At 46.8% G+C, this 14,398-nt stretch overlaps 1 protein-coding gene across 3 annotated transcripts in view; it reads left to right on the top strand.

Annotated features, from left to right (window-relative positions):
* The window catches only part of TRIO (trio Rho guanine nucleotide exchange factor), a 301,493-nt gene that overhangs the window by 251,557 nt on the left and 35,538 nt on the right, over positions 1-14,398 (top strand). For all 3 annotated transcript variants that reach the window (XM_087815342.1, XM_087815343.1, XM_087815344.1), the window contains exon 35: positions 12,770-13,062. In XM_087815342.1, the coding sequence (XP_087671468.1) occupies positions 12,770-13,062 (293 nt within the window). The remainder of the gene's footprint in view (positions 1-12,769; positions 13,063-14,398) is intronic.

The raw sequence follows: 14,398 nt of genomic DNA, 5'->3' as shown, positions 1-14,398 counted from the left end.
TGCTAATTGTAAAAAAAAAAAAAAAAAAAAATTGGAAAATTCACAGTCATATGAAGCAGCATAGGGGGAAATTACCCCCATAGGCTGCCACTGATAATATTTAGACCCATTTTCTTCTAGTCTTTTTCTATGCAAAGTGGCGCATCTTTATTACACTTTTAAATTTGACTAAAAGAAGTCATCTCAATCCTTTCTGTTGTCCACTTTCTCAAATGCACAGTTGAAGAAAGCTTCTACTGTTGCATCATGTTAAAATGAATACCAATTCATATTGTAAGAAAATGGCCCTCTCCGCTATCAGCATGAAGACTAGAGTTACTCTCCTCCCTAAGGCTACAGCTACCAAAAAACTTCTGGAACAAAGGCAGCTCTTTCCCTTTTGTCTCTTAAAGCTGATGGGTTACAGGAAGAAGTGGCCCAAAGGCCCAGACGCCCATGTGAGGTTGAGTAAGGAGTCTTTGATAACAAGAAGGGAATGTGCTGATTATGACGTAGCACTAAAAACTGGATGTTTCTCCTTTGTCTTCCTCCAGCTAGAAAGCAAGCCGACACACAGCGCTTACCCAGCCCTCCGCCGCCCCCACTCCCCAGGCCCAGGCTGCTTGGTTATTTCCTACCCTTGCTTCCCTCCTTCCCTCCCTGCTGCCCTGGCACTGCCACTCTGTCACACCGGGCACTAATTAAAGCCAGAGACAGGACTTGTGCGATAATTGGCGTTACTAGCTGCGGCATTCTTTTCATTCCCTTTGTCTCTGTGCCTGCTTTGTCCCTCCCTGGAATAGCTCCAGGCCTCCCTGCCTCCTTCCTTCCTTCTCACTGTAGTTACTCAGCTGCCTGGTGACAAGCTCCTGGAAGGCCCACTTGGTGCGGAGCTGCGGGGGCGTCTTAGACGCTGCCATGTCCTGGACTTGGTCATTCCCGGGTACATCACGCGTGTGAGATTTCAGACCCCACGTTGCATATGTGAATAACCAGAAGCAGTTGCTCCAGCCCTGGCTTATGTCTGTTTTTGGCTGTTGTTGTTTCAATATGTGGAAGGAGTGTGGGCAGTCCTCAGGAAATTACAGAAGCATAATTCGAGGACTAGGATTCCATGCAGTTCAGTTCTTGTAGGGGATGGGGGGCAGGATGTCATAAAATCAAATTTAGATGAGGTTAGGGGGTTGCAATGCTTAACCCTTGCATTCTTGGAAGTGAACACCTTGGGCTTTTTCCCTTCTCAACTGTGTGGTTAACGTTTTAATCCCCTTTTCAAGTGCTTAGCTTTAATTAGAGCAGTCTTTTGCTTTTGGTAGAGGTGCTACTAAAATATAGTTGTGAAAGGAATTCCTCATTGGTCGGGGCTTCTCATTTCTTTGTTTTTGAGCCAAACCACCGGGGACCCCAGAATATAATGTACTAGATATTTGCTTTGTGGTTTGGGGCAGGGGGAGACCATCCATTTCCTGATTCTCCACAGCTGTAACTCTTTCTAAACTAATATTCCATCCCTGGAGGCTGAAACTCCAGCTAACCTGCGGGCAGATGACATGAAGAGTGATAGGGCCTGGCAGGCTCACTGCAGAGCATTCCAAGGCCAATTTTGTTTTCACTTAATGCTGTATAAAAATGAGTGTATGGCTCTGTGAAAGGAGATATGTGGCTTATGAAAACATTTATAAGTTTGCATGGTTTATAGCATACTTCGGTGAGGTACATTCTTATGCAACTCATGCATTTTCTAGAATGTAGGGGAAAGACTTGGGCATGTTGGCATTCTTAATGTGGTCTTAATTTAAAATAATAAATTTGTGTATGAATGACAAGAAAGCTGTCACCACCTAAAACAAATCAGTCACGTGGTTTAAACTGCTAACTGCAGAATGTCCTTTTTTTAAACCATTTTGCACGGATGCCTTTGTCTTCATTTAAAGAAACTTCCAACTTTAAAAATCTACAAATCACACCCCCCCCCAAAAAAAAAAATCTTTCATTTCTTCTTTAAGAAGGTAACCTAGTTGATTCACTTTTTTAAATGAGTAATAATAAGCCATTAACCAAAAGCATCAGGGTTTGTTGGAAGAATGTCGTTCCATGTAGCCCCTTCAGATGGATTGGAACTTCCATGCCTAACACTGTGTTTAGTATCTGGAATCACTGTGCCCAGAGGTTACACATTTGTGTCTTTAGCAGTGTCTGAACCTCTTAAGTGAGGTAGAATCAGACAGAGGAAAGTTGTGGGAGCATCCTGTGATCGCCCATTTCCCCTCAAATTAACTTTTCTGTTCTCTTAAAGGACAGTTATCAATGCAGGACAAGAGTGGCTACTGCATTGCCTTTGGAGTGACTTCCCAAATGAAGAAATGGGGGATCTAGAGCACAGTGTTTTATCACAGAGCAGCCTCACTGTCCCTGAGTCAGCAGTATACTAGATACTGAGTAATCTGGCAAACACACGGAATTTGTTTTTAAATAATCTTTCTTTGTGTGAGTGATATTAATCATTTGACTTCTTAGGAACACAGAGGGTCTCAGCCTCTGGAAAAGCCAGCTGAATAGAGGAGCATTCATAGGTTTTCCTGGTTGCTGAGCCTTTAAGCAGACCCGGGCCAAGATCAGCACGCCACAGGATGTCATTAATTGCCTGTGTGGCGGGGCCTGGGAGGCCGTGGTCACACTCAGTGCCCTCTCCTGCAGAGCCTGGGGAAGCAGCCTGGACGCGGGCTTGCACCTTTTGCTTTATCCTGTAGAGGGTGGAACCAGGGGAGGTGTCAAGGCCTCTTCCCCCTCTGCCCCTGCCCGCAGTGGGTGTCAGGCCAGCCCCAGCCCCTCCCGCCGCCCAGGACTTCACCTGGAGCAGTGCCACCATGGGGCTCCATGTGGGCAGTAGGGCCATGTACTTACTGGCTGGAGAGCTTTCCTGCGAGGGCTGATGCGAAACCTCCCTTCACCGTCCTGACGTCCCCAAGCCAGTCACTCTGATGGGCCCGTCACCCGTGCATTTGGAGTATGAGGCCAGGTTGGGAGGATCAGAGAGCCCTATTAGCCATAAATGCCTGCGGCGGACAGGATCTGAGTGTAGTTTCCAGTCTCGTTTTTATGTCATTTTTTGAAAAGTTGTCTTTCTTTCATTCAACAAGGATATCTTGAAACATCTGCTTTTCTCCTTGGGTAAAAGTCAGGAATGAGCCCAGATCTCCTCCCTTGGGAATTTCTTTTCCTTTTGTGACAGCTTTGACTTTCGGTTGCAGAAAAGGCCTGCTCTTCATCTCCCAAAAATATATTTCAAGGGCTGGCTCATAAAAAGCAGAGAAAATGGCCTTGTCATTCCAAGAAGACAGGATCATGGGCCCGGAACTCTCCTTGAACAAAGACAGTGTTTGTGCTGGGGGGAGAGTCATGCTAGAAAGTAGGCTCCGACAGAAAGCAGAGTTTAAAGAGAACTTTGACAACATAGCTGTGTTTTGTATCCGTGTGGTTTCAACAGTGTGTGAATGTCTGTGCCTGGCGAGCTGCTGACCCAGGTGTGCCTGGTTTCGCCTGTCCCACCCGAGAGGGGTGTCAGGTAGGCAAGTCCCATCTCAGCAGTGCCTGGAGGATGTCGTCCCCACCCTCCAGCTTTGCTAGGGGCTGCTTGCCTCTTGCTATAGCTGCCCTCTCCCAGTGTCTAGTCACAAGACATGACAGCCAGCAAGCTCATTGTTTTCTGGAAACTCACAGCCTGATCCACTGGTGCCTCGAGCATTCCTGACCCAGCAGATGAGCCAGGTCCTGTTTTGTTCAGGGCCTGGATAGCTCACTGCAGTGATTTGTATTAAAGTCCTTACGTTAATCAGAACTAATCCATTCTTGTGATTCACTATCAGTCATGCCTCTCTCCTCATTATTTCATTTTGGAGGTGCCTTCAGATTCCCGCTTTGGCAGCATGCGATATGCTGTTTATCAGATTGGCCAAGCAAAGGATTATGCCATCTGCTTTCATTTTTTATTTAATTTCTTTACTTTTCTTTATTGGAAATGCACGTGGTGAAATTCAAATGGAGAAAGACCTTTAAAATGAGATTGTTTCCTGACTAGAAATTCTGACAGGTTAGCATTCCCCTCGCAAGCATGAGTTTGAGAGGAAAAACAATGCTTGGAGTTTTGCATTTGTTGACACTGCCACATTTCCCAATGATTGTGTAATGTTTTAGCTCTTTTCAGAAACCACCCTAACGGTAAACAGCATTTAGAGATTCTTTGGGGGCAGATTTGCACGTGTGACCCCTGTTTGTACGTTCTGTGAGGTTAGGCGGACCTTACAAACCTTGTTTCTCTAATGCTCCTTGTTAGGTGGTGGTGAAGAGGCCGTTTTCTTTTCATAACATGGCCCCCAAGGCTAGAGCTCGAAACAGGGAAACTGTTGTGTGTGCTTGCGGCCTCACTCTTGCCTTCAACCTTCACAAATAGGTAGAGCAATTGTTTCTAATTGAGTCCAGTTGTTTCTAGTGGAGGCTGTTTTAATTAATACCAGTGATTACATTGTGCTCTTTCATTCAGGGTCCAGGAGGGGGGCTGCAAGTGAAGGCTCCCCTGTGAGTTGGGAAGGGGCCGCACAGGGAATGTGAATGTGTTGGTCATTTATGTGCAGGCGGCAAAGACCATGTGTTCTTCATTACAGCCCGAGCCGTGGGCCCTGCTATGCTGGACTCTGGTTGAATCTAGGGATTATTTTTTAAAAAAAAAACACAAAAAACTGGGGAAATTTATCTTTCTCCTCCATGTTTTCTGTTTGGAAGCAAACACAGCGTTTACATTTTTGCATTAAGGACCAACTGTGAACTGTTTCAGCAAATTGTGAAGTTGTGTAAAATCTGCATCCATTGTTCTCTTGCCACATTTTCAGTCCTTTCTCTCTGCAGACTAGTGCCCGCTGCTTCTCCACAGCTTCTGACTTTCTTTAAAGATTCTTTCCTGTGTCAAAATGAACTTGCATGTCAGTTACAGCCCAGAGCTAGGCCCTGGGACCCTAGAACACCTGAACCCAGAGGTGTGCAGAGAAGCAGTAACTCACTGGGGATGCAGTGCCCAACCCCAGGCTGCTTTTCAGCCCCTGATGCGTTTGTAGTCTGCCTAGGAACAAAGAAAGAATCGCTGACTCTCACACAGAAGAGACCAAACGAAACCTGTCCGAGTGAGGTAGCCAGAATGAAAAACCAGACACCAGTCAAGTTTTCAGATACTCATTCACAAATAGGACATAGATTTAAATTTGGGAAATATCCTAAAAAGACCTGCTTCTATTTTCTAAACCACCAGAAGTATAACCATATCTGGACAGGTCAGTCACTACATCTACCGTGTTGCGGCAATGTAGTCACTAAAATTAAGGGATGGTGCGATCCCTGGAAATGCATCTGGAATAATAATGTACAGATTCCCTCTTTATGTAGTCCTCAAGAGGATTTCTAGTTATGGTCTATTTTGTTTTTATTCCAAAAAAAGGTTACCTTAAGCAGGAGCTTAAGATCCAGTTTGAAAAGCGTAGAGGGGACAGTCATTGACTCAGAAAAATCATTTGCTCTAGAATATTTGAACCAACCAGTCAGCAATCCTAAGCTAACAACTCTCTTGCTTTTTGCTTTATAAGTGATTTATAGATCTGATTGCCACATGTACATTTCAGCCTTCCTGGTTGACAGAAGAAGTTCCTAAATAAAAACATTTGCAGCATTGTATTCTTGACAAAGGTTTACTAGGCTAGGTCCCCTGATTAAATCCTGCCCAGTCTGTTCTAACATAGTCTGATGGAATTACCTTTCTCTTGCACATCACAATAACTGGTAAATAAGCATTTCTCTAAGTCCTCACAACCAGAATTGTAAATCAGCCCCTTGTTTTATACGTGTGCCAAGCTCTTAGTTGGGCTTCTCCTGGTCAGAGTGTATGTGCCAGGACATCCCTGCATTGTTACCTTAACAGGTATTTTTGAGCACCTACAATGGACAGAAAGATGGGAATATCTTTCTTTAAAACAAGCTAGCTGATTGTTGTTGGAGACTCTGGAGGAGAATCTGAAATGTGAGACAGCTGTTTATTGGAAATCTCCCAGTGTCGAATGCACGCATCTGTGTGGAGGCCTCGCCTCATCAGACGCAACACGGCTATCAGCGCGGGTCCCGTGTGTGCGTTTGGCTGACAGTATGTGGAGTGAAGGACTAGGGAAGCCCTGTGACACCAGCGATCCACAGGGACCGGGCCTTGGCTGTCTCGACTAGTCTGTCTTCCTGCTGTTGGCCCAGAGGAGCTTGTCTTCCACATCTCCCAGCTCCACTTTGTCCTGCTTTCTTCCTTGTCTTCTGCTATTTCTTTTTCTATGAAAAAATGTGAGTATTGCTCCATCTGCGTGTTAGGCTACCCAGTTTACAAAGATCCTTTTTGTTCCCTTCCCCCAGCAGCCTGGTGAGGAATCAGTCATTTCACAATCAGGAAATGAAGGCCTTGTAAGATACCCACCCCCCGCCCAATGCATGACCCACCCTGTGGGATTGACCCTCAGCTCCCTTGCTTTTAATGACCATGAATCTGTAAAGTGAACACATTAAGGTAAAAGCAGGCTTGAAACTCTAAAGATACAGCATAAACAAAGCAGCAGAAATCTCTGCCGTCCTGGCCTGGCCAGTGTGGCTCAGTGGATTCAGCAGCATCCCATGCACCGAGAGGCTGCTGGTTGGATTCCCGGTCAGGGCACATGCCCGGCTGTAGGCTTGATCCCCAGGAGGGGGCGTGCAGGAGGCAGCCAATCGATACTTCTCTCTCATTGATGTTTCTATGTCTCTTTCCCTCTCCCTTCCTCTCTCTAAAAAAAAAAAAAAAATCAATTAAAAAAAATCTCTGCCCTGCTGGAGCCTGTGTGCTGTGAATACTGAAAGGGAGGAGATACAACCGAGCCCTGCAAGGAAATGGGCAGATTGGGCTACACAGTCGGACTCAGAGGCTGGAGTTAGTAATTCGGTGGACAGCCCTGCGCAGCAATCCCATTTTTACCCCAGAACACTAAGAAACATCTTTAAGACTTTACCACTCTGAAAACGAGGAGAGGGTTAAAGTGGAACTTGATCCTCTGTAGACTACAGCCAGCAGGATACGGACCCTTTTCCTTTTCTTCTTACAGTTTTTTTAAAGTGCTTTATTAATCACAGATGTCTCAAATTTACAGTCTGGGAATAGAGGCGAGTTCTCTTCTCCCAGCAGTTTTAGTGTGTGTGGGGGTGTGTGTGGGGGTGTGTGTGTGTGTGTGTGTTCACGAGTGGGGCTGAGGGTCAGGGCTCAGCTTTGCCCTCCTTTCTTTAGCTTTTTCATTGTTTTAAGAAGAAATCTAGCTTGGACTTTGTGTGAACTCTGACTTCAGCCAAGAAGCCATCTCCTCGGGGTTGTTTTCCCCTCAGAATAAGGCAGGATCGACTTTGACTGACTTCTCTCTCTCAGGCTTCGGGTAGATCACAGACGACTTTCTCATGCACACTTGAGTATCTTTTTAAATGGCTTTGATGTTCTGATCATATCTCTTTATGCTGAAGTTTTCTTTGTCCCCTTAATAAGGGACAAGTTATTTTTTAAAAAAATAGAAACGGAATGAAGTAATTCATTAGGTTGCTTCATTCGTCCTTCCACGTCTAGAAATGATTTTGCATGTTTCTGAGCATGCTAGACCCATGATTACAAAAACAATTAAAGCAAGCCCTGTGTTCTGGGTACTCACAGTTTGCATGAATACAGTGTAGTAAGTTCTGGCAGACCAGGGAGTCCTGGAGAAGGCAACAGTCCTACATTTGTACACAGCACTTTGCAGTTTGTAAAGCTCATTTGTTCCCATATTTCATGTGATCCTGTTACAGCCCTGTGAGATGAGGAAATTCAGATACCAGAATGTTGGCCTGAGGTCACGGCTGTTGAGTGGGAGAGCTGGGCTCAGAAGACCCTTGACGGGTCCAGCATTGCTCTCACATCCTTCACTAACCCTCCATCTGGACTTGAATCAGGGGAGCCTCCCCGAGCTGAGAGGGGGAAAGCACGTTCCCAAACATGGCATGGCGTGGGCTGCGGGCATCCTGTAGACGTGAAAGTCAGATAGTGGGAAGCGCAGTACTGAGCGGTCAGTCTTTGTTTCTTCCTAAAAGGTAGTTGTTGAGGGGAAGGTAAGAGAGTGACAAATGAGTCTTCCATTATATCTTAGGTCAGCTCGCCCTGCACTGCCTTCCTTCCCGTGTCCACGCCTCACGTGACGGGTGATATTCCTGCACACCACCCTCACCAGGAGGCTCCTAGCCTGGCTCTGTCTTGCACAAAAGCATCACATAGCACAGGTCGTTACAAGAATGGCCTTGATCTATCCGAATTACCATTCGTAAGTAAGTCATTTACAAGCTTGGACAGTACCATGCACGTGGTGACTTGAGTCATCAGGCAGTATGCTGAGGTTGGGGGATAGTCTGTAGCTGGGCCTCCATTCACTCATCCACCCCATCATTTATCAGCATACACCTATAAGGCTCCAGGGTTGTGCCACGCAGCCTGCTGGCAGCAGGGCCTGTGGTTGTAAACAAACCAGACCCAGCGCCCACCAACGTGAAGCCTGGAGTCACAGGCACGGCTGGCTTCCTGTCTTGACAGGTACCCAGCTGGGAAGGAACTGCCATGTGCGGTTATGTAGAGCTCTGGCCATTGGCTCTCCACCTGAGGGTCACTCCTGGAATTGGCCTGAGCTTCCACAGTCCAGTTCTGAGCAGAAAGGTGAGGTCTCAGAGGAAGGGGGCTGCTGAGCAGCACTTATACCTGGTCAGGACTCTGCAGACAGCACATCTCAGCCGTCGGAGCTCTCCTGGGAAAGTCACCAGGGTGCAGTAATTTAAGCTCTTCCTAAAGAGACTTTCCAAAGCTGTGTGTGTTGTGTGATTTACACTTAACCTTATCCCAGTAGCACCACAGACCTCAATTCTACTGAATTTTATTAGGACTTCTTGTTTAATTTAAAATAAGCAACAGGGCAGTTGGTCTACTGGGCAAAGTCTGTTCTTCAGATAACTAAAAACAGTAGCAATCATTTTATTTCATTCTAATAATGATTGTATTTAAAGAATTTTTAAGTTTTTTTTAAAGTCCTGCTTTACGCATTACATCACAATCCAGTAGAAAGCATACAAGTGAGTGGACTATTACAATCCATTGATTTGGGCAAAAGGAGTTTATGTATTGAAAAGAAAAAAAATATAATACTGTTCTTTCAGAGAGTGTCAAAAGCTTGAAGAATTGAACATTACTATTAAAAATAAAGTAGAAAGAGGAGTAATTTATCTATTTTGCTGTCAGTGATTTTTTTTTTCCTTAATCACCAGAATTGTGATTAATGTCTCAAATCAACACTAGACAAAATATCTCATGATCTTACAGACAGATGAAGAAACTTCAGACTTCTGAAACAAAATTGATTTTCAAGATATAATCTAAAACTTGGCAAAAATTCCCTCCTTAGTTTATCGTTGCTGCTAGCATTTCTGTAAGTCAGAAGTGTTCCGGTAAAGTGAAATGGTGTCACTTACGTGATTTGATGAAAAGCAGCTCAGGAAGAGAGCATCAGTTTGCCTTGGCTCTCCTGAGCTCTGACCTGGGGCAGCTCAGCCCGCTTCCTGGGCCTAGGATGGTCCATTCAGGCCGCTACCGTGTTTACAGTGCTCGACCTGCCAGATGAGAAGATCTCTTTTGAACCTTCTTTCCAAAGTGCAGAGAACCAGATCCCTTGCAGCTGAGCCCACAGAGAGAAGCTAGGAAATGTCTCTAATTTCTTTTTCTTTTGAGCCAACTTGTACAACCACCAGCTCCTTTGCCAGGCAAGGCTAGAATACCCTGAGAATCCTCCTCCTAAGGCCAGCAGGTCCCCAAAGCATTACTAACAAGCTGCAGGTCCTTCCCTCCTGCCTAGAAAGGCCTGCTGGGTCTGCTGGCCAGATGGAGAGGTCTGTGCCCTCAGGGGATGCTCTGCCCACACTGCTCGCCCTAAGAGCTCTCTCACTTTTCTGTAACCCTCCAAGTTCTGGTGGGCAAGGAGACTGTCTCGGGATTCCTGGTAGGCATCCTCTTTTGCTTAGGATTCATATTGTGTACTGCATTGCTCCCATGCCAAATCCCCCAAATTCTGATTTTTAGGCACAGACTACATGTGAAGTTCATTTCTTGACTTCTGATGTCTGACAACTCTGCTTGTGAGTGTTCAGACCTGTAATTGATTTAGTTTTATTAAAGTATATGGCCCTCGGTCTTTTTCCTGCTTCCCCCACTTCATACAGGACACGTGGGCTCTCCATCAGTGACAGCTCATCCCATCTCAGCCTGTCCAGGATGGCTCCCCACCTCCACCTGTGCACCAACCTCATGGGTATTTGTCTTATGCAATCACTCAACTGAAGGCAAATACATTGAAGAAATGACTGTCCTTAAAATACGGACTGTGAGTCAGCTTGCTCTGTTTCTTTAAGCTGAAGATTTCTGATGTTCCCATTCGGTACTCAGTAAGCACCTACTGTATGTGAGGCCCTAGGAGTACATCACGCAACAAGACAGACGAGGCCCCTGCCCTCCTGGAGCTTGCATTCTCTAGTACATGGGTGTCAGGCCCAGCTCATTCAAAGGCCGTCTTCAGTGCCACCTCCCTCGCGAAGCCCTCCATGGTCACTCCACCTGGTTCCATTTCTCTCAGCCTCTGACAGGGTTTAGACTCGCTTGTAGCGTGTGTCCCTTCTTGCCTGTATGATAGTTGTGTGATCCCAGAAAACTATGTGGTGAACCTCATGAGGGAGGAAGCGGGTTGTATTCATCTCTGTCCAGTGGCAAGTACATTGCGTGGCTCTGAGTCCAGCACATTTAATGCCTGTGAAATAGGTCACCATGTCTTGCTAATGTTAGTACTTAAAAAAAAACCTTTAGTTGAATAAATTATCATCTAGCATGTGAATTATCCAAACCCTTCATTTCCTGTGGTCTTTCCTGTTGTCACTAAGCGCTCCTGAGATGAAGGACCTTGTCTGCTTCGTTTGCCCTTTGTCAGCACCTGAGAAAGTCCCTCAAAAGTACTTTGTGAATATCCGCTTAATGGTATCATTCTCCCCTACCTCATCCAGGTGGTGCCCGAGGAGGATGAGACCGATGTGGAAATGTTTTATTAACTCATTTTAAAATGAATAAAATAAAAACATGTGTGATGTATATGTACACACGCAGATATCTGTCTGCATAGAGGGGAAAGGTCATTACGCTTCAATAAAATGCTACTTTGATTAGTTTTGAACCAAAGCCGGCCCCTGAGAAAAGCTCAGTTTTTAAGAATGAGAGATGCTGCTCGAAACGCCTCATCTGTGTATGGAGGATTACACCCTCTGCCGTGCGAGGCTGGGCCGGGGGGCAGGGGGCCGGCAATTAGACGGGGATCCGCTGTCTAGTCCCGGCGTCTGGAGCTCCAGTGGGAAACGGCTGCTGACTCTCACTGTAATCACAGGATTGGGAGGAATTAACTCCCTTACTTCTTAACTGCCTCCCATAAAGGCCTGTAGGCCACAGGGGTAAATACAACTAATACAGGTGTCTGTGGGAAAGAGTCTTCCCAGCGACTTATTTTCATTTATTAAGACTTCAAAAGGTTTCAGAAAACAACGAGCGTAGCGAATGGTCGTCTTCCTCATTCCATTTCCCAGAGTAAAGCATTTGTTCCATTTCACTGTGGTCGCAGCCCGGGTTCGAGCATCAGGAGAGGGCCAGTGCCCAAGGTCCCTGGTTTTCAGTGTTTTATAGTAGCGCCTCGTACAGAACTGCATGGGTCTGCTGAGTGCCAGCTGGTACCTGAGCTGCTTTATATCTTCTTGTCTCCTGAAAAATCATCAGCTCAGGGTTGACGGTATTTAATTTTTGAGATCCAATGAGAGGATTCATTTGGACATAGTTTCTGTGCAGCATTTTGGTTATTTGAGGAAGAACTCCTCCTCTTCACATAGTTCTTCTAAAAATGTTTTGTTAATTGTTGCTGGTATTTACTCCAACATGTGAAGTAGCTTTGCTGAGGCTGAGAGCAGAGACGCACACGCCTGTGTGGCTCCCAGCTCGGGCTGTGAGCAGGGGCCGTGGCTGGTGTCCCAGTGCACCCGTCAGCGTTGCCACAGCCGCTGTCCCCTCAGCACTGAACTTCCCAGAAGGCTGCCATTTGTCAGAGTCTGACCAGGTCTAATGTATACTGACTCACACTCACACACACAAATATGTTCACTTAATTGAGTCTTACTTTTTTTCACTGGGAGTGAGTCAGACGACGAATACATTTATCCAACAGGATTTGTTTTTAATTTCCTTTGAGTTCTTCTTTAAACCATTCTTTCTTGGTTTTTGTTTATCAGGAAAATGGGGGGAAATAAACATTCTGTCCTCCAATGTCTGTGACATTTTAAGTGATAATGACATTTTAAATCTGAAAATTATACTGGATTTGGAGAGTTGGGGTTTCGTGGAGGGGGCAGTACATCTTGAGAAAAATCGTCTCTAGCACAACTCAAGTTGGGTAAACATTTGAAAAGCGTGTGCGTGAGGGATGGGCCTGCTGTGGGGCGTTCCACCCTGTAGGCTCACCAGCGGGCCAGCTTGCAGCAGCCCAGCCGAGCTCCGCGCGCACTGGGCGCTGCTGGGGCTTGTTGGCAAATGGCTCCACCTGGCCGCTGCGAGGACTGCGGGCTGCTCCGTCACTCTTGCTGTCTCTCTCTCTCGTCCCTCCAGACTCACTCTCCGTCTCCAGTAACGATGCCAGCCCGCCTGCCTCTGTGGCCTCCCTTCAACCCCACATGATGGGGGCCCAGAGCTCCCCGGGCCCCAAGCGCCCGGGCAACACGCTGCGCAAGTGGCTGACGAGCCCGGTGCGGCGGCTGAGCAGCGGCAAGGCCGACGGGCACGTGAAGAAGCTGGCGCACAAGCACAAGAAGAGCAGGGAGGTCCGCAAGAGCGCCGACGCCGGCTCGCAGAAGGACTCGGACGACAGCGCGGCCACCCCGCAGGACGAGACCGTCGAAGAGGTCAGAGCCGCGCTCCGGCTTAGCGGGCCACACCCTGGAAGCCACCCCAGAACCCTCTAGCGTGTTCTCCTCCGGGTGTAGCCTAGTCGTTGGTCTGTGACTGCTCTCATTCGGTTCTGTGTGCGGATCACTAGACTCAGTGGGGACAAGCTCTGGGAGGAGCTGCTCCCAGGTTTATAGGGTCAGAACCTCCATGTGGCTTCTGTTAGAAATCAGAGGACCGTGAGCTTCCTTCCCAAGGCCTGGGCGCCCGGGCCGACTGTGGAGCAAGTGGGTGCTGAGCTGCCTCAGCCCTTCTCCTCGTCATTCCACCAGGGCCAAGGCCAGAGGTGCCCGTCAGTGCTGCCGCCGATTTCAGCAGCCCCTGAGGTTGGCACGGAACCCTGGTGGCAGCACATTGCAGGGGAAGCACCAGTTCCAGACGTGGCCAGACTAGAGAAGTGTTTGCACCCTCCAGTTATTTCTCTGCCCTCCTCACAGTCACCCTTACCTCTGTCCTGAATAGAAAATACCCAGTTAATTTACTTTGCTCACCCAGTAGTAGACACTGCATTATTCCCCTGACACCAAAGATAAATGTATGTCGGTCAGGCAGCAATTTTTTTCATTTCCTCTTGTTGGGGACGAGGGCTTTAAGTTATACTTTAAACAAAATTCTTTCGTGATCCCCAGTGGGGCCTAAAGCACTGGTGGTGTCAGGGAGGGGCCCGCAGAGTTTTTAACTAGACCCACCCAAATCTCTCAGAGACTCGAAAAGAAAAGAGCAGGCAGAGAGGAAGGACAAGCTCTGCCACTTAATTTATTTCACAGATACGGGTGTTCTGCTGCTTTTCTCCTGGGTTTGCCTTGCCGGGGGGTTGCAGGAGTGTGTGGTTCATTATGCCCTCAACTTTATTCTAAATCTGTGTCCTCTTAGTAGAAATAAAACCAAAATCTTTTCTAAAAGTAAGAACAGAGGAATATTAATGGGATAATTCAGATTCTTAAAGTGCACCTTGGATTGCATTTTTCTTCATGCCATTATTATTTCCATGAATTTTATTCTAGCAAGATACCAAAAGTGAATGAAAGTGGCAGAGGACCTGAGCCGCCATGAGAGTTACGGTTCGGATTTTTGAACGTTTATTTTTTCCTTCTAGAAGATGAGTTGTGTTCAGAGCCTAACGGATACCGTTGGCAGTTCCTTCAAAAAACACACTCCGCGGCCCTTCTCTCGTCCAAGTTGGCAGGCAGGGTGGTTGGGTTGCAGGAAGGAACGAGAAATTACCGTCAGGGTTGGAAAGAGACTGTTGCTGCGATCTGCCGTCTGAGGTTCTGTCCAGGCTGTATTTTTCCA

The sequence above is a fragment of the Miniopterus natalensis genome, chromosome 3 (genome assembly GCF_054644295.1).
Source record: "Miniopterus natalensis isolate mMinNat1 chromosome 3, mMinNat1.hap1, whole genome shotgun sequence".
NCBI classification, from domain to species: domain Eukaryota; kingdom Metazoa; phylum Chordata; class Mammalia; order Chiroptera; family Miniopteridae; genus Miniopterus; species Miniopterus natalensis.
Note: the sequence above shows the minus strand (reverse complement) of the source record. Positions and strands in the feature narration are given on the sequence as shown.